The sequence below is a fragment of the Nelusetta ayraudi genome, unplaced genomic scaffold (genome assembly GCF_046127955.1).
Source record: "Nelusetta ayraudi isolate G7.1 ecotype Tasmania unplaced genomic scaffold, CSIRO-AGI_Nayr_v1 ptg000071l, whole genome shotgun sequence".
NCBI lineage: Eukaryota > Metazoa > Chordata > Actinopteri > Tetraodontiformes > Monacanthidae > Nelusetta > Nelusetta ayraudi.
This window is the reverse complement of record NW_027466121.1, coordinates 4,512,981-4,530,776: the sequence shown is the minus strand read 5'-3', so window position 1 is coordinate 4,530,776 and position 17,796 is coordinate 4,512,981. Positions and strand designations below refer to the sequence as shown.

The following is a 17,796-nucleotide window of genomic DNA, read 5'->3' as shown; positions in this document are numbered from 1 at the left end:
CAATAACCTGTAGTAGATGGTGAGTGCCATATTACAAAAAGACTCATGTATGTATTTTTGTTTCTTTTTGGTTTTTAGGCAGATGAATGAGTCACAGCAGAGACAACAAGCAGTGTTTTTCTTTGAGACAGTCTTCGCTAAATTTTTTGTTGTTGTAAATTAACCTATTTATTCATGCACAACCTTATTTTCACCATGTCACATTTGCCACTGTTTGTGTTTTAGCTGGAGGATATTTGACATTTAAATATGTGATTGTAAAATTATGCAGCCAAATAAAAAAAAATAATAATAACAATCAACACGTCAGCTTTATCAACATTAGACCATTGACTTCGCGCCGTGCGTTGCCACACTAAACACGTGCACCCTCAGGCTTTTGCTGACTTTTTAAACACTGAAGTGGCCGGTTAACGCATGTATTGGTCCGTATTGCGGCGCTCGGGGGGCGGGAAGGGGGTCGGGGGGTGAACGCACGTCCCGGGGAGCGACCTTTGGAGCAGCTGTTTATTGTCAGGGCGCATGTCTGCGAGGTGTCGCTTGTAAACGGCGTGTCCGTGGGAACGCAGCACGTGTTGAAGGGCCCCGGCCGGAGCCGGAGCCTATTCATCACCAAAGGGCCGCGGCACAATGCGTCTGCAGCGGGGGCGCCCGCGCAATGCAAAATCCCACCGGAGAGCTCAATTGCTCACCGCGTCAACCGCGCTTTGTCCCCGGTGAAAGGCGCAAAAACATTTTGTTATGGGTTGAATTGTCGTGCAATGCAGGTTATTGATGACTTAATAAAAATAAAATAAAATAATAAAAAAAATCACCTAAATGTTGTTGTGAATCTTCATATTTCCAACTCATTTTTCGCACCAACCTTCTTCATACTGTGTCATGACTCCGTAGTTAATGTAGCCGGGCTCGCGGAGTGGGAGTGTCTTTGCCTTAACTTCCGCCGTCACTTGATTGCTTGTCGGGGGTGTCGTCGTTCCAGGAGGGGGAGGGGCTGTAAGCGGCAGCGCCGCGTGCAGCCGAGACAACACAAACCTGTCCGCGCGCGCCGACAGAGGAGAGAAGTGAGGACGCGCTCCTGCTGCACGGACGGCTGCGTCCCATTTCTCTCACCCTTCGCCTCATCCGACTCGCGTCCCAGAATTTTCTCTCTCTCTCTCTCTCTCTCTCTCTCTCTCTCCCTCTGCCACCACGTCACAACATCATAACTGCTTGGAGCTGCGCCAACAGTAGAGGTGAGTTCGATTTTTCTTTTCTTCTCTCTCTCTCTATTTAAATATCCCGGATATTTTTGTGTGTCTTTTATCAGCCTCTGTTGTTTAAGATAAGTGGAATTACAATAGCGTTAGATTTCCGTAGCCGAAGTTAGTAAAATACTACGCCGGAAAGTAGAACTAAACAAATCTACGCTGAGTGCCTTCAATTGATGTCATGTCTCTCAATTGATGTCATCGTAAGACTCTGCTTCAATCCTTGAGCTTTTTCTAAAGAAGAAAAAAAAAAATCCTTTTCATGCTGCATGAATGAATCGGGGCATCCAATCTGCAATCTGCCGTGTAATGACCTGCATACTTGCACGGCCGCAATAACCTCGAATACCGTCTCCCGCAGCTCAGCAGGCCTCCCAAGAATGGAACCGATACCCGCAGGGCGAGACTCCAGCTCCTCCTCTCCGAGCTCCAAGCAGGAGCTCTCCTACCCGACCTCCAAGAACCTGAAGCCGAACCAGGTCGGGGAGACGGTTCTGTACGGAATACCCATCGTGTCTCTGGTGATCGACGGCCAGGAGAGGCTCTGCCTGGCGCAGATCTCCAACACGCTCTTGAAGCACTACAGCTACAACGAGATCCACAACCGGCGCGTGGCGCTGGGGATCACGTGCGTGCAGTGCACGCCGGTGCAGCTGGAGATCCTGCGGCGGGCCGGGGCCATGCCCATCTCCTCCCGCCGCTGTGGGATGATCACGAAGCGCGAGGCGGAGCGACTGTGCAAGTCGTTCCTGGGCGCGCACACGCCGCCCAAACTGCCCGAGAACTTCGCCTTCGACGTGTCTCACGAGTGTGCGTGGGGCAGCCGGGGCAACTTCATCCCGGCGAGGTACAACAGCTCCAGGGCCAAGTGCATCAAGTGCTCCTACTGCAACATGTACTTCTCGCCCAACAAGTTCATCTTCCACTCGCACCGCACGCCCGAGTCCAAGTACACGCAGCCGGACGCGGCCAACTTCAACTCGTGGAGGCGCCACCTCAAGCTGACGGAGAAAGGCCCGCAGATGGACATACTGCACGCGTGGGAGGACGTCAAGGCCATGTTCAACGGCGGCAGTCGCAAGAGGACGCTGCCGTGCGGCGAGTCCCGCTCCCGGTCACCCCTAAAGCCCCAGCATGGAGCCAGCCAGGTGCGGGACTCGCCCGACGTACCCGCCAAGATCCTCGGCTCCGAGGACCACCACCACCGCGGCGGCAGCGGCGGCGTGGCGAGCGCCCGCAGCTACCCGGTCATCCCGGTGCCCAGTAAAGGGTTCGGCATGCTGCAGAAGATCCCGCCGCCGCTCTTCCCGCACCCGTACGGCTTCCCGGCCTTCGGCCTGTGCCAGAAGAAAGAGGAGGGCCTGCTGGGGGAGCAGAGCAGCAAAGCGGGCCTGCCTGCGGGTGTGCCGGGCGTGCTGTGGTCCAGCACCAAGGACAGCGCCTACCCGCCCTTCCCCATGTTCTGGCCCGCTGCGGGCGCGCTGCCCATGCCGCCCTACCCGCACCCGCACCCGCACCCGCAGCACAAGGCTCCGCCGGAGCTCATCTGCCCGCCTCGGCCCACCGACATGGACGTGGAGCCGAGCGACCGGAGCAGCAACACGTCCAAGGACAGCGCGCTGCTGGAGAACGAGCGCTGCTCCAGCACCCAGTCGGCGCGCAACGAGGACGAGCGGTCCGGGGACGAGGCGAGGCCGCCCGAGGGGATGATCCTGGGCCCCCGCAAGATCAGCTACGTGTCCGCGTTCAGGCCCGTCATCAAAGACGCGGACTGCATCGCCAAGCTGTACGGCAACCGGGGCGGCGGTGGCTACTGTCGCACCGGCTATTTGTCGCCCGATTTTCTGAGCGAGAGCTCCAGCTACCGCTCCGCGTCGCCGTGCGTGGACAGCGAGGCCGAGCCGGACGTGGACGTGGGCACGAACAAGTCGCCCGAGGACGAGGAGGAAGAGCCGAGACCGCCGCCCGCAGTTTTACCCAGGACTCCACCCGGTTTGGTTCACAGCGCGTCGCCCTCCGACTCAGACTCCAAGAGCGTGATGGAGAGCAGCGCGGTGGAGCCGCGCAAAATGAGCCTTCACTTGAGCCAGTCATCAGAGAGAGACCTGCACAGCAAGCAGACAGAGACCCACATAGCCGCGTCTTTCACTGAGGTGAGTATCGCTGAGGGACACCGCTGGTTATTGCTCTGATAGGCCCACATTTTTTTTTCTTTTCTTTTATATTATTTCCTTGAGTTCAGTTTGTAAAATATCTGTGCGACGGCTGAAGATAATGTTTCTGTTTCTCATATTTTTCAGACAAAATCCTAGATTAAAATGATAAATAATACAATTTGCTTTAAATACTTTAATTGTTCTGTTCATGTTTGATAATTTCACACATATATATATATATATTAAAAAAAATTGTGAATGCAAGAATTCAAATGAGGGGTGACTCTTTCCTGCAGGCATACACACCGGAGAGGAGTGAGATGCAACAAAGGAGCAGCCCCTATCAATTCAGACCCGCTAGTTACCACACTGGCGTCGTCTCGTCAAATGGTGAGAATTTTCCCCTTCATTTTTTTATGAGTTTATTTGTTAAAAAAAAAAAAATGAATAAATAAATAATCTGAGTCGTAAGTGTTTTTTTTTTCTATTTGTTAGATGAGAGTTCGAGTAAAGAGGAGCCGTCGTCTACCGTGGAGGAAATAGAAACCAAATCTTGTAATGAACAAAGCAGTGAAGAGGTCCATCGAGAGACGGATGACGGTAAGCGACACTAAATTAGGGTTCATTTAAAAAAAAATAAAATAAAAAAAAATAATGATAATAATAATAATTGTTGCGCAATAAATATAGGGTTTAAAATGTACAAATACGTATATATTTTTGTGTTCATTCAGGCGAAGAAATGTCAGCTAGAGCCCCTGCACAAAGAGCCATAGAAAGTCTAGCAAAAGGTAGATTATTATTATTATTATTATTATTATTATTATTATTATTATTATTATATGTCTAATGATATTTAACCAATCATCACTTTTTTTATGGGATGATTTTTCTTCTCCCCTCACAGTAAATGTGTGTTTTGCTAGAGTTCAGGAAGCTCTGTTCTTGACAGATGGTAGAAACACTGATGAATAGCAATCCACCTCCTCCTCATTCTCCTCCTCCTCCCAAAAAGGAAAAAGTGTCCTCCAAGCCTGAACTCTTGTCCTCAAACATCCTATGTTTATCTCTGATTTTTCTTAGAGGAGCTGCAGAAGCAGCTGTTGGAACAAGTTGAGCTGAGGAAAAAGCTGGAGCGTGAATTTCAAAACTTGAAAGGTAAGCAGCCGGCTGCAGCGTTTTGACCTGAACCTGAACACGCAGCGTCTATCAATGAGAAAGCCTCCTCTGAAAGGTGTTTTTGTTCCCACAAAGTGGAAGGGAAGGATGGTTTTGAATCTTTTGAGGTGACAGAAATTTCCTGAATCACTGTGGGCACCAGAGTTCAATTGGCAATTTGGCACATGTGGCCGTACATTTTATTTATAAACATCTCTCTTTTTTATATTGCGAAAACATATACACAATATTAAATGAATACATGTCAGTTTAAATGTCAATTTAAATGATCTATTATTCAATTAAATATGTAAATCAGTAGAATTCAACTGCATGTTCCAAGCAGACTCTCTAAACATCTTCTCAAAGATAAATAAAATTCATTTTTAAATCTTAGGCAGATAACTGTGTGGCTGCAAATTTTATTTGAGAGAAAAATCGTGCACTGCCATTATTCCTTTATTCACCAAGTGACTGACAAAACAAAAATGCCAAGCATGTAAACGTCAAAGTATTTCCAAGGGTTCATTTGTTTATTAGAATTTTCATTTAATTCATACGTGCAGAAGAAAATATTGCCAAGAAAATATTTAATGCCATGCGAAGGAAATTAAAAAAAAAAATAATAAAAAAAGTATTATTGGAATTATGACACAAAATAAATACCCGAGACATTTGACTGCAGATTATTTAAGGGTCGTGTTCAGTTAAACAGCACTGCCACTGGACGTGTTTATTCCATTATAAATTAGAACAAAAAATTATTGATCCTATTTCTTATTTTAAGGTCTTGTAAGTTTCTACTACTGGCGATGCCTTTAGAATTCTCGTACTCATTTTTATTGCTGTCTTCTAATTTTTGTTTTCAAGAGGAAATGAATCGATACTGACAACTCTCTCGCAAAAAAAGCAACCAAAGCAAATGACTTTCCCGTTCGAAAGGTGCATCGCACTTAAATCACTCTTGATTGCTGACAAGGTGAACTGTGAAACTAAAGAAAAAATCTGGTCTTCTTTTGAAATGGGGGCCTGCTAAATGAAGGATCAAACTGTTTCCGTTAGTTCTGAATATATTGAATTGAACGCCTATGTTGTCCCACATCCATTGAAGAGAGAGACAGTCAGAAAGGCTGGTGGTGAATCCCTCTGCTCGATCCATCAGTCGCCGCATCTTTATACCGCACGAGCCTCTGACTCTCTCTCTCTCCTTCTCTCTCTTTCTCTCTCTCTCTCTCTCTCTCTCTCTCTCTCCCTCCTCCGTGTGTTGCTCAGATAATTTCCAGGATCAGATGAAGCGGGAGCTCTCGTACAGGGAGGAGATGGTTCAGCAGCTCCACATCGTCAGAGGTCAGACCAACAAATACACGCACGGGGAGGGAGCGGAGGCAGTAGACACGCGCTCACACGCACGGATTTAAAAGATTTCCTGTCACACTTTTGCCGACTTGATTGATGATGATAACCAAGTGTGTGTGTGTGTGTGTGTGTGTGTGTGTGTGTGTGTGTGTGTGTGTGTGTGTGTGTGTGTGTGCAGAATTTGGTTTATCGCAAATTGCTGGACATTTGGACCTCGCTTTTCTCACAAAATATATATTGTTATATATATAGACATATGTATGATTTAAATATACATATATATATATATTTCCTTGTTGTGCGCTACATTACGCGTATTTGCATTTCGTTTACATGTTTACGCCCCCTTGCAAGTACACTATTGATTTCTGATTTCCTTGTCCATAGAAGCTCACGACGCTTTACACCATTTCTCGTGTAAGATGCTGACCCCTCGCCACTGCAACGGATCCTGCTCCTTCAAATCACCCCTGCTGCCACCCTGATCCCCAGGAATAAACAAACAAACAAACATAACAAACAAACAAACAAACAAACAAACAGAAAAAACAAAACAGAAGAGGCACGTCTTGCAGCGTTTCCTATTGAGAAGAAAGTCAGGAGACACACTGCAGGGACACTGTTGAAATCAAGAGTATAACTTGTAATTACTTGTAATATTTTCAAACGTGTATCCCCGCACCCTTAGTTGGCTCTAAAAAAAAACACATCTGACGCATTGTGGATTTTGTTCGACTCCAACTGATACCATTGATGATATTTATTATTTGTGGCAAAGTGCAATGACAAATGTGTGTAACCTGTAAAAGTCATGAATTGGTATTCCGTTCACTCTTTGTCTGTATGATAGCAGTTTTGATTAGATATTTCACTGGACATTGTGATTAGCATCTTTTGACCATTTTCCCCTCTGAGGGTCAGTTGTTTACTTTGGTTGTTATGCACTTTAAGAGAGCGGTGAAAATTACCAAACAGCTCCTGCCTGCTTGGAATTAGGCCTACTTTTAAATTATTTGTTGTGGTGAAAATAAAAAGTGAAAAAAAAAAATCATGTTTTGTGGGAGGCAAAGGACAAGAAGCACCGGAAGTTGAAGGATAAATGACTTACACTCGCGCTCTGTCAATAAGCGAAATATTAAGAGTTAGCCTCTACGTTCATGTATTATTTGTTTTCATCGCTACTGAATAAATACTTTTATTGAAAAACCTTTTGCGTTGCAGCCATCTGTGTTGTTTAGATTCCAGATTCTAAGATGGTAAACGTGAAATGAGATTTGTAAGATGTATGCGATAAGCTGCTTGTTGAGTACATTTACAGAGATAAATGAGGAACTACACCGATAGCACACATGGCCCAAAACCACAAAACATAATTGGGGGGGGGTCCCCTGTATAATTTGTATGATTTGTGTATGTATTTAAAAATACAGAGTTTGTTTTTTTTTTTTTTTAAAAAATCTTCTCAAAATGGAAATAAGTTTAAATGAACACATCCCATGAGAGGACGATATGTAAGAAAAGAAGGCACGCTTGATTTCGAAGTATCCTAAAAATTATTTTCATTCTTTTTTTTATTTATCTTTTTTGATGATGATGATGATGATGATGATGATGATGATGATGATGATGATGATGATGATGATGATGATTTCAAGTAGCTCAATACATTGAAGATGAAAAAGATCAAATGGGGCTTGTTGGTTCCTTTTATGTTGTAGCAGCTCCCCCTGCAGGTCATCTTGAGGAAGTGCCAAATCATTTCGACTTGTTCTCGGTCCCCTGAGGATAGCTTATGCGCCTGCGCACCTAATGTAACAAGATGGCGGAGAGTGCGGAACTGAAGGTAAAGCGAAGCCCTACTTTAGCTTGATAAATAGACGTCTCACCCATTGAGATTTGTTTTTCAAATCTGGGCACAGTTGCCACTTGACATAATGGGAACGTAGGATGTTGTTATGGAAGCATATGGCACAAAAATATTGAGCGGTAGTGGCCAGACAAACTGTTAGCTGGCTGGCTAGCTCGGTAGCATTAGCTTTGTTATTGTTGCCGACGTTTTTTTCTGCCACTGCTGTGCTGCTCTCCGCCACATAAGGCCAGAGATCGTAATTGTACAAACGTGGGGAAACACATCCGTTCCACCACTGTGAACCTGGTGCCACTCTAGTGCGATCCAACTGACAGAAGCGGTAGTTTGTTTGAAGGACCTGGTGTGTGTGTGTTTGAAAAATGGGCTCTGTCTATTCCCTGGAAGGCAGGGTCAGGTTAACGCTAGCTGCTATATGCCCTGTTTTCTGATCAGTCAAAAATAGGACAGTTGTCCGTGGGGAAAATACATTATTTATTATTTTCTTAAGGATTCGCATCGACCACATTACGTACTTTAACCAACAGCCAGGGATACATTGATGTGATTCAAGGCTTTTTTGTAATCAGTAGTGTAGTATGGATACTGGAGTCGTAGGTTCCGTTATGCTCACTTCATACTGTCTCATCATACTTTTCTCACTCATTATATTGGTCACCTTTTGATTAAAAGTTATCGAAATTATGACACGATTTAGTTCGAATCCGACCCTTTCCTCAGCTAATGCCAACAGAGGTATCTGTCCTCCTTCTGGTCAGTCAGATTGCTTGTGCCAGTCCATATCAGTAGCTTTTGAGTGCTGTGCGTTCTACTTCTGAAGAAACTTGGACAGCTCCGTCTTGTCTGTCAGATTTATGTGTACTTAGACTACCTGAAGTATTTACCTTTTGCAGTTTTTCACTGATTACTAGTTAGGCTGGCGAAATGAAAGTGCAAGAGGCTGATTGCCACGATGTGCTGCAACAGCAATTTGCATACTCAGCTTGTATATTTACTAGACGCAGACGAACACTTGGATATCTGATGCCACTTTGTAGCCTTGAACAGTCTCTCCCAAGTGATATCAAGACTGTACGAAGATGTGAAACATGTGACATACGCTTTCTGTTTTTTTTATTTATTATTATTTCTTTCGATATGAAACCAAAAGTAATCAATTGGTTTGCTGACATGGGTTCTCTAAGTTATACTGTATTGTTATAGTTATTATTATCATTATTTGGGCTTTTTGCTCATTGATTCCCATTTTCTTTTACATTGGTTGAAATGCAAAAAGGGCCGCTGGTAATTTTAGTTTCCTCTCTAGCAGTCGGGAAATCAAAGAGCTCTTAGCTGCGCAACTCGTAAACGGTGAAATATTGATGACGTTGTGGTTTTCTGCTGCCGGTGTTTCCTTGTGTCTGAATGGGTTACAAAACATTCTTCAGTGAACTTTGTGCTTTAATAAAAGGAGGAGGAACCTGTTTATGAATGTTAAATTCATTGGCTACTGTCCCCCTCTTGTCTTTTACCAGCAAATGGTAATGAGCCTTCGAGTTTCGGAGCTCCAGGTGTTGTTGGGGTATGCGGGGCGAAATAAGCACGGGCGCAAACATGAACTTGTGACCAAAGCCCTCCACCTACTCAAGGCTGGCTGCAGTCCTGCGGTGCAGATGAAGATCAAAGAGCTCTACAGACGGCGCTTCCCCATCAAAATGGTCTCCCCCGTGGACCTGGCCCTTCCCGGGGTCCACTCAGCCTCCAGTCTGCCCGCTGGCCTCGCCCAGCTGGGCTTCGACAGCCACGGATCCCCCTCGCCTCTGCTGCCCGTGTCCCTGCTCGGGCCCAAGCATGAGCTGAGTTTGCCTCACCTCCCCTCCACCCTGCACCCGGTGCATCCCGATGTCAAGCTGCAGAGATTGCCCTTCTACGATGTGCTGGATGAACTCATCAAGCCAACCAGCCTGGGTAAATTCACTATTGCGTGATATTCTCTGGGAATAAATCACCCTGCGTCTCCTTTGCTGGTGTCGTTCAGTTCCTCCTCTCTCTCTCTCTCTCTTTTTTCATAGCCTCTGACAACAGCCAGCGGTTCCAGGAAGCATGTTACGCATTCGCATTAACACCACAGCAAGTTCAACAGATCAGCAGCTCCATGTAAGCGAGGGCTTTCTAATTGTGATATTAAACTAAACACTTGATTTACTAGGTAAATAAACTGACCTCAACTTATTGTTGCTGTGTTTAGGGACATATCTGGAAATAAATGTGACTTTGTGGTTCAAGTCCAGCTAAGGTACGTCAATATTTTTTTTTTGTCCTCTCGCGAGCCTGAAGTATTTATTTTCTTTTTTCTTTTTCTTTTTTTTTGGGGGGGGGGGGGGGGGCATTTGTGATGAGAGGCTGCTGGGTTTGTATATTTAGCTTCCCTGTGATGGCAGAAACAGAAATAAACAAAGTGATTCTTGCGCCTCTCTTGTAATTTTGTGCAGTGCTGACAAATATTTGCGCACGGCAGGGGCGCTGGTCGTTCTGTAGTTGCTGGATTTGTGAAGTATAAACCATTATGTAGTGTAGCTATTAATCTTATTGTCGTCACTTCATCTTTTGGTGGGGGGGGGGGGGGGGGGGGGGTGGAGGATTCAGGTTGTAAAAAAAACAAACTAACTGAATCCAAAGGAATCAGTCAAGAGTGCATTTTGAACCAAAACCAAATGTATTAACAGTGCTTTTTTTTTTTCATCATCAGTCATTAGTCAAGCAGCTACGTTCACGGCCTTGAGTTTTGTATCGGAGAACTTGTGCATGTTTCATACTATCCTGTTAAAGGTTAGAAAAACGTAATAATGTGAAACGTAGCTCACGAGCCACGCTGTTATTTTTATTCCCCCAGAAATGTTTGACTACAAACAAAATGAATGACTCCACATGCCCCTGTTGCAGCGCTCCAGTGCACAGTTTGAATCATTCCTCTTCTTGCTTTCAGATTCTGTTTATCGGAGACGAGCTGTCCCCAGGAGGATCATTTCCCTCCTAATCTGTGTGTGAAGGTCAACGGCAAGCCCTGTAATCTTCCTGTGAGTCCACCTAGATTGTTGTTAGTCTCTCATTTCAAGTTGCCTGTTGCACTTCACACCGAGAGTTGCCAAGAAACCAAGTCACATATTCTCGGTTTTGTTTTGTTTGTTTGTTTTGTTTTGTTTTGACTGCAGGGATATCTCCCTCCCACAAAGAATGGCGTCGAACCAAAAAGGCCCAGCCGCCCCATAAATATAACTTCCCTTATCCGGCTGTCCACCACTGTCCCCAACACCATCGTGGTGTCGTGGACTTCGGAAATCGGAAGGGTAAGGAGAGTGGTGGAGAGGATGAACGAGTCTGACCTTTGTGTCCATCTTGTTGACATCGATGATCAAGAGAAATCAGCCTGACAGCAGTCACTCTTCTGCCAGGCCTGTTAGCCGTTGGCTTGCAAATAGTCTTTTATTCCCAAAAAGAATAAAATATTGTTTGTCCTGTTTGGATATAAAAGACTTGTGCACGTTAGGAATTTTATTTATTTTTTTTGTTGAAAAAAATAATTGTTTTGTCACTTTTTAATTGTGCGAATTAAACCTTTGGTTGTTGAGCAAACAGCTGCAGCCCCTATAAACTGGCAGTGTCAAAGGGAAATACATGTTGCCTCAGTGTGATGTGTTTTGCTCACTATTGGAATCTTTGTTTTGCCAGTGTTTCTCTATGGCTGTCTATCTGGTCAGGCAACAGTCCTCCACAGTGTTATTGCAAAGACTACGGGCCAAAGGAATCAGGAACCCTGATCACTCAAGAGCTCTGAGTAAGTTTCCTTTTGATCTCAAGCGTCGAAAACACTAATGTTGTTTTATGAAGTTTGAAGTTTGTTTTTAGATGTGTTTTTTTTTTTTTTTTTTTTTTTGGGGGGGGGGGCAGCTGCAGCCTCTCAGAAACTCCTTAAACTGACCTTGCTTGGTCCTTAACAAAAGAAAACTCTGTTAAGCAGACACTTTGATTCGCCAGTGTATCAGTTGTATGATACAGTAACTATGTTTTTCTTCGCTGGTCTGAGCTCTCATGATTGCCTCAGTGGGACAATGTTTTATGCTGCAATGGCTGAGAAGTGTAAAATACTCCTTCCGTATTGTCAAGGCCGCCAGTAATGAGCAGGCTGTGAGACGAGTTTTCTCAGAACTGAGGTTTTCCAGCTTTTTATTTATTATTTTTTTTTTACTTCTTTGGTGACCTTATTTTAATAGACTTTTTCTCTTTCACCAATGTACTTCTATAAGATATCTGAAAAAGGCATTTGCTCTTAAAAAGAAATAGAAATCCTGCTTGTTTTTTTATACTTTATATCTAACCCTTTATTTTGTACGGCTGACCGTTTTAGCTGTGAATTTTTAATTTTTTTTTTTTGCAGTGTGAATTAAAGAGTCTTTCTCGACACTGCAGGACCTCATGACACAATATTGATTTTTAAAATAAGCTTTCGCCTGTGACGGTCGCAGTCTGAGCAGGTAATGTTAGAACTCGTGATGTAATAATTTTGTTTTTCCTTCCTCCTTGCAGTCAAGGAGAAATTAACAGCTGATCCAGAGAGCGAAATCGCCACCACCAGTCTACGAGTCTCTCTTTTGTGTCCGGTAAGTAAACCACACCACCGCGAGGGATCGAGAAATACTACAGAGACGTTCTGCATTCAAAGCAGTGTCCTTAAAGTGAAGTTAATTCATTCAGTTTCTCCTTTTTCTTGTGAATGTCAGCTGGGCAAGATGAGGCTGACGATCCCATGCAGAGCCATCACATGCTCTCACCTCCAGTGCTTCGATGCTACTCTTTATATCCAAATGAACGAGAAGAAGCCGACCTGGGTGTGTCCAGTCTGCGACAAGAAGGCGCCGTACGAGCACCTCATCATAGACGGGTGAGCCCAGCGCGTCAGACCCCTGGAATGTCACTGCTGTCTCCCTACAGGTTGCAGTTTGTCAACGCAGTGATCCTCTTCTGCAGGTTGTTCATGGAAATCCTGAATAGCTGTTCAGACTGTGATGAAATCCAGTTCAAAGAGGATGGGAATTGGTCCCCCATGAGGTTAAAGAAGGAAGTGCAGGAAGTGTCCTCTGCCGTCAATGGTGTAGATAATGGTCAGTAGCTCTCACCTGCCAGATGTGCGATTGTATTTTACCAGGAAATAAATATGTTTGTTGTATTTTACCGCAAATACGATCAATATGTGCACCACATAGGGAAAAACCTGTTCAATATTTGCATTATTGAGAATGAATGAATTCCTCTATAGATTCGTCTCGGACAGAAGCACACGAGCAGAAACGGGGCTCCTCCACTGACAACGGGAAGAAGGTGGATGTTATTGACCTGACACTGGATAGTTCCTCAGAGGAGGAGGTGGAGGATGAGCCGCCCCCCAAGAGGGCCTGTCCCTCACTGTCCCCAGTCTCTCCGCCCCCAAACAAAGGGTGAGTCTCTTAAAAGAAAAGAATCCCACGCTGGAAGTGAGGTCATCTCAAATAAAGGTGTTTCTTAAGACCACGGATTTGCGACTGACGCGGTGCCTTGTGTTTCTTCAGAGTGCTGAACCTGCACAGCCAGGCCTCTCCTGTGTCAAGAGCACCCAGCATGCCACCAGTGGAGACCAGCTACATTCCCCCACCGCCGCCTCTCATCCAGGACTACCGCCACTACTATCACACAACTAGCGACCTGCCAGGTGAACGCTTTAGTTCTCGCCCCCCCTTTTTTTTTTTGCTTTTCCGCCAATACTGACTATGAGCCACTAGCTGTGTTTCTATTACAGTTTTTTGCAAAATAAAAGCAATGGTTTTTACAATTAGTACAAAATGAGTACAATTGCGATTTGTTTTTTGTTTTTATTTCTAGGGTAATGGAAACACAGATAGTGATAGAAATTAGGAATCCTCTTTTTTTTTTTTTTATTCTTTTCCTTTTTGTTTTTACCCTTTCCATCACAAGTCTGTGTAGCGATTGTCAATTGATTTGTCTTCCTCCTTTTCTCCTGCAGATCTTAGTTTTTTCTCCTTTCTCCAAGGCGACAATCAGGTAATATTTTTCAAAACATCTTCATTTTCTTAAACATGTTGCAGCGTGATATACCCGGTTTGTAATCCCTCTGCTCTGCTCCGCTCCAGCAGCATTACAACATGGTGATGGCGGCCGCGGCCGCCGCCTCAGCCTCGGCGTCGGCCTCCGACGATCACGACTTGCTCCTCAACCGCTTCCTCCCATACGGCTCCTCGCCCATGTTGCGGGAGCAGCCCGGCACGCCCGGAAGCAGCGCGCTGGCGGCCACCAACGGCGGGAGCAACAGCGGCAGCACCAGCAGTCTGGTGTCGTCCAGCAGCCTACGGGACCGCGACAAAGACAGAGAGCGGGACAGGGACAGGGACAGGGACAGGGACAGCCACGCCATCTCCGGACTGCCCAGGTCCTCGGTGGAGGCGGCGGCGGCGGCCATTTACGGCTCCATATCTGACGTTATCTCTCTCGACTAGGTCCACGCCGAACTGAACATCGGGGGAGAGCGCCGGAACGGAGGTTCTTTGTAAATAAGGCAGAGAGAGAGATGAAAGAATACAGTGCTATGTACAGAGAGGAAAATCTATTTTCAATTTTACTTATCATATGTACATAAACTTAGGACACCTCTTGTCCGGTAAGTTCCTTCAGTTGATATTTTTCTGTGAATACTGAAGACTTTTTCACACCTCTTCATGTGGTCCTTTGATTACAGTATATTGTACCTTTTGTACCTAGTTTTTACAGTTTTGTTTCAATATTCCATGTCAACGGCATTATTTCAAGATAATGTTATGTGCACAGAGCCCCAGTGAGGCGACACCTCACGGAACGTGATATTTAGAATATAAAGAAAATGGGCATTGTTAAATGTACAAAAGGCAAATTGCATCGACGCAGAGGAGGTGTAACACTTTCTTTATTTTCTAAATGTCAAACATGCTTTTTTTTGACAGCAGAAAGATCTGGCCATGTTTGCCATCACTGTAGATTTTTTCTGTTATACATTTATGCTGTGGTCATATTTTTAAAAGAATTATTTATAATGTAAGTTATGTTGGATGTATGCTATCTTATATTAAAAAAAAAAAGCATTCCCTATGCTTCTAATTACTGTTGCCACTAGAATTGCAAAACTCACGCTAGATCCTTCTGTTGTCAGAACCTTGGTCTGTCTGTCTGTTTGCTTTTTCTTTCTCCTTTTTGCTTTTTTGCTTTAGTGAAATTGAATATGAACAACATTGTATAGTTCATACTGTACCTAAAATACATATGAATTGGACATCTGTCGGTATTGTTGGATTGGGCCTTTACGGCGTGTGAGTGGATGGGCCCCAGTCCAGTGAGCGGCCTTCTGTCATTGTGACACAATTGGACCTTTACACACATCGAAGATTTGCATCGTTGTGTATTTGTCTTTTATAAAAGATTTTTTTTTTTTTTTTTTTTTTGCTTTTACGCTTCGACATGTATCCACCAAACTACAGTCAAGAGGCCAGTCGACGGTGACATGTGTTATGCTCCATTCTAGGACGAGGCTACTTTCCAGTGCACTAAAGCTTACTCTTAAATTGAAAGGTTTGAATAATTTTTTTATCTGAAATGGAATGCAAGTGGATTGATAACATTTCACCATATATATTTTTTGTTTGATTCAAGCACTTGCTGTTTGTTTTTGTTTTTTTCCCAACATAAAGGCTATGTTGAGCAATGTAGCGTTCACAGTTGCAGTATACACCTTAAAAGTAGCTCTCAGCTTTGCATGTTTCTCCGAATTACCTGAATGCTCATAGGCTTTGAGTTCTCTGCTCTTCCTCAGTGAGGCCATGGGAAGCATAGCCTATTATGTCAAGCGTATTTGCAACAGAATGCAAGTGAACTCTGATAGCTTGGTGTTTAAGTGTATCACAGAATCAATCAGGCCCTGAGGTTACAACCATTGAAGTTATGGACGAGTCCCCTCCCTTTTATTTTTCTTGACTTGTGCTTACAAATAGGATTATTTATTATCATATATATTTTCAGCATTTTGTTTGATTTGTGGATATGCATTGCTGTCATTGTACATGATATTTCTTTTGTAATTATATAATTAATGCTATTTAAAGATGTCATTGTTGCTCGACATGCATTGTAACATTTTCTGTTTTCCTGTCTGTTTTACTATCAGAAGATGTCAATAACGCAATAGAGGCTTTGATCATTTCGAACGCTTCGACGTCTACTGTGCTATTTCGTCTTTGTAAAAAATTAAACCAGTATTAGAGAGCATCCCCACGTTACAGTATTTGCGAAGATGTCCATGAATTCATCTTATTTAGCACAGCTGCTAAGCAAATATAGCTAACACTTTATATCATGTAAATATAGTAGGGACAAATAGATTGATATCTAATATGATATATTCATATGAAGTCGAACGGGTCTCAGTTTAATGTTGAGCGGAAATTGGTTCGGTAACAGTTCCTACTTTTTCTGCTAGTAGGTGCTGTTTTATCTCTAACCTTTTTTTTTCCCCCTAAACTAATGTGATTTTTAAATTCATATGTCATTCAAATTTTCAGTGGGCAAAGTATAGGCATTGTTTATGTAGTCAGACTGATTCATATTAAGTCTAATTTGAGAATTGTATCCAAGACAGGTCATACAAAGGCAAGCTATTTTTCTCTTGTGCCAGACACAGCGACTCACGTTATAAAAACCGATGATATCTGACTTCCGGACAGTGTTTACGGAGAATTCTGACCACTCCAACCCAAATCACGCGGCGGAGAAATGTAAAGGCGCTCGCATTCTTTCAGCCAATCAGGGCGAGCAGGTACAATTTGTTTCAGCCAATCAGGGCGGGCATGTAGAATGTCGGCGGACAAGCAACGGGCGAGTATATTTTGTGTAAAGTCACAATTCCACCAGGAGACTGTGGCTAATGGGATCAAACCTTCGCATCGCGTTTAGTTCCGTGTGCCAGGTGAAGAAGTTGCCAATGCCAACCAACTCCATTTGAAATTGAGAATTTGAATGAAGAAGCCGCTTTGTCTTCTTTTGGTAGGGTACATCAATCGCTTTAGTTCTGTTAACTGCCGGTGCCGTTCGCTTGGGAGCGCTGTCTCCCTCGTGTGGGCATTTTTGGTCACGACGTATATATCAATTACAAATTTTTATTTCAAACTATTTGAATACTCGATTTTGAAGGTTTGACTTGACAGATATATCGCATTTTTAACGGAAAGACCTCTCCATTCTTTCCTACGCCCGTCGTCTCTGCTTCAGTCAGTTAGCCTCTCACGCTAGCAGTTAAAGTTTGAAATACCTTTTGCCAATCAGTGTACAAACATATGTTTTTGTTGTTTTGTTTTTTTGTTCGGGTGGGAGACCTTTTTTAAATTATGTTGGCTATGTTTTGTGTTTCATGTCCACTTTAAGAGTGTTTAGCTAGTTGCGGGTTTCCTCGAGGTGAGATCGAGTTCCTCCTATCAACCACCATTCTCTGGATTATATGCCATTATAGTACTTTTATTAAACTAACAAAATGTACGCTACTTTTTTAGAGACAACCTAAGATGTGTACAAAATGTAATTCAACGTTATAAAAAAAAGTGACATTTATCCATGCTTTTTGTTTATTTTTACCCATAAAGTTAGTTTGTCATTTTAACTATGCTATAGCACCTGTGGTGGACATAGGAAAGGTGGCGTGACAATTATTTCGTACAGAACGTGATAATGAACGTGATTTTTGACACACCAAGTCAACAAACTTTACAGTATTGGAAATAGGTAGGCTGTGAAGAAATGTTTTTTGCAAAGGAGCGAAAGAATCCTCCCATCTCCACAGAATTCAAAACAACATGTGTGATTTGTGTTGTTGGTTTGTTTGTTTGTTTGTTTGTTTGTTTATACAGACATTGGTGCAAAAGTAAGAGCAGTGCCTGCTGCGCCATAAAACGATGTCTGCTGCGAG

The 17,796-nt window shown here is 43.8% G+C and overlaps 2 protein-coding genes across 7 annotated transcripts; both read left to right on the top strand.

Moving 5' to 3' along the window:
• The first annotated feature begins 652 nt into the window (after positions 1 to 652).
• skor1b (SKI family transcriptional corepressor 1b) lies at positions 653 to 6,423 on the top strand. 3 transcript variants are annotated; one of them, XM_076042599.1, is made up of 8 exons: positions 653 to 1,235; positions 1,612 to 3,403; positions 3,703 to 3,796; positions 3,902 to 4,006; positions 4,141 to 4,197; positions 4,490 to 4,564; positions 5,837 to 5,911; positions 6,311 to 6,423. In XM_076042599.1, exons 2-8 carry the CDS (start codon positions 1,631 to 1,633, stop codon positions 6,403 to 6,405), a joined length of 2,274 nt encoding a protein of 757 aa, XP_075898714.1. In that variant the 5' UTR covers positions 653 to 1,235; positions 1,612 to 1,630; the 3' UTR covers positions 6,406 to 6,423. The 3 variants fall into 3 exon arrangements, with proteins under 3 accessions (XP_075898714.1, XP_075898713.1, XP_075898715.1); XM_076042598.1 differs by having other exon boundaries at positions 654 to 1,235; positions 6,308 to 6,423; XM_076042600.1 differs by lacking the exon at positions 4,141 to 4,197 and having other exon boundaries at positions 714 to 1,235; positions 6,308 to 6,423.
• Positions 6,424 to 7,710: 1,287 nt separating this feature from the next.
• On the top strand, positions 7,711 to 16,106 carry pias1b (protein inhibitor of activated STAT, 1b). 4 transcript variants are annotated; one of them, XM_076042602.1, is made up of 14 exons: positions 7,711 to 7,763; positions 9,302 to 9,734; positions 9,839 to 9,923; positions 10,015 to 10,062; positions 10,753 to 10,843; positions 10,979 to 11,113; positions 11,496 to 11,601; positions 12,351 to 12,424; positions 12,545 to 12,705; positions 12,792 to 12,925; positions 13,081 to 13,258; positions 13,370 to 13,509; positions 13,822 to 13,859; positions 13,952 to 16,106. In XM_076042602.1, exons 1-14 carry the CDS (start codon positions 7,740 to 7,742, stop codon positions 14,309 to 14,311), a joined length of 2,007 nt encoding a protein of 668 aa, XP_075898717.1. In that variant the 5' UTR covers positions 7,711 to 7,739; the 3' UTR covers positions 14,312 to 16,106. The 4 variants fall into 4 exon arrangements, with proteins under 4 accessions (XP_075898717.1, XP_075898716.1, XP_075898720.1 ...); XM_076042601.1 differs by having other exon boundaries at positions 13,949 to 16,106; XM_076042604.1 differs by lacking the exon at positions 7,711 to 7,763 and adding an exon at positions 8,780 to 8,877 and having other exon boundaries at positions 13,949 to 16,106.
• The last annotated feature ends 1,690 nt before the right edge of the window (positions 16,107 to 17,796 follow it).

What these genes read in the sequence shown, in the direction of transcription:
- skor1b (XM_076042598.1), top strand. Translation starts at nt 1,631, where the DNA reads ATGGAACCGATACCCGCAGGGCGAGACTCCAGCTCCTCCTCTCCGAGC. An exon ending in CATAGAAAGTCTAGCAAAAG is followed by an intron (nt 4,198 to 4,489) that starts GTAGATTATTAT and finishes GATTTTTCTTAG; the next exon opens with AGGAGCTGCAGAAGCAGCTG. An exon ending in GCAGCTCCACATCGTCAGAG is followed by an intron (nt 5,912 to 6,307) that starts GTCAGACCAACA and finishes CCTTGTCCATAG; the next exon opens with AAGCTCACGACGCTTTACAC.
- pias1b (XM_076042601.1), top strand. Translation starts at nt 7,740, where the DNA reads ATGGCGGAGAGTGCGGAACTGAAG. An exon ending in GCAAGCCCTGTAATCTTCCT is followed by an intron (nt 10,844 to 10,978) that starts GTGAGTCCACCT and finishes TTTTGACTGCAG; the next exon opens with GGATATCTCCCTCCCACAAA. An exon ending in CACAACTAGCGACCTGCCAG is followed by an intron (nt 13,510 to 13,821) that starts GTGAACGCTTTA and finishes TTTCTCCTGCAG; the next exon opens with ATCTTAGTTTTTTCTCCTTT.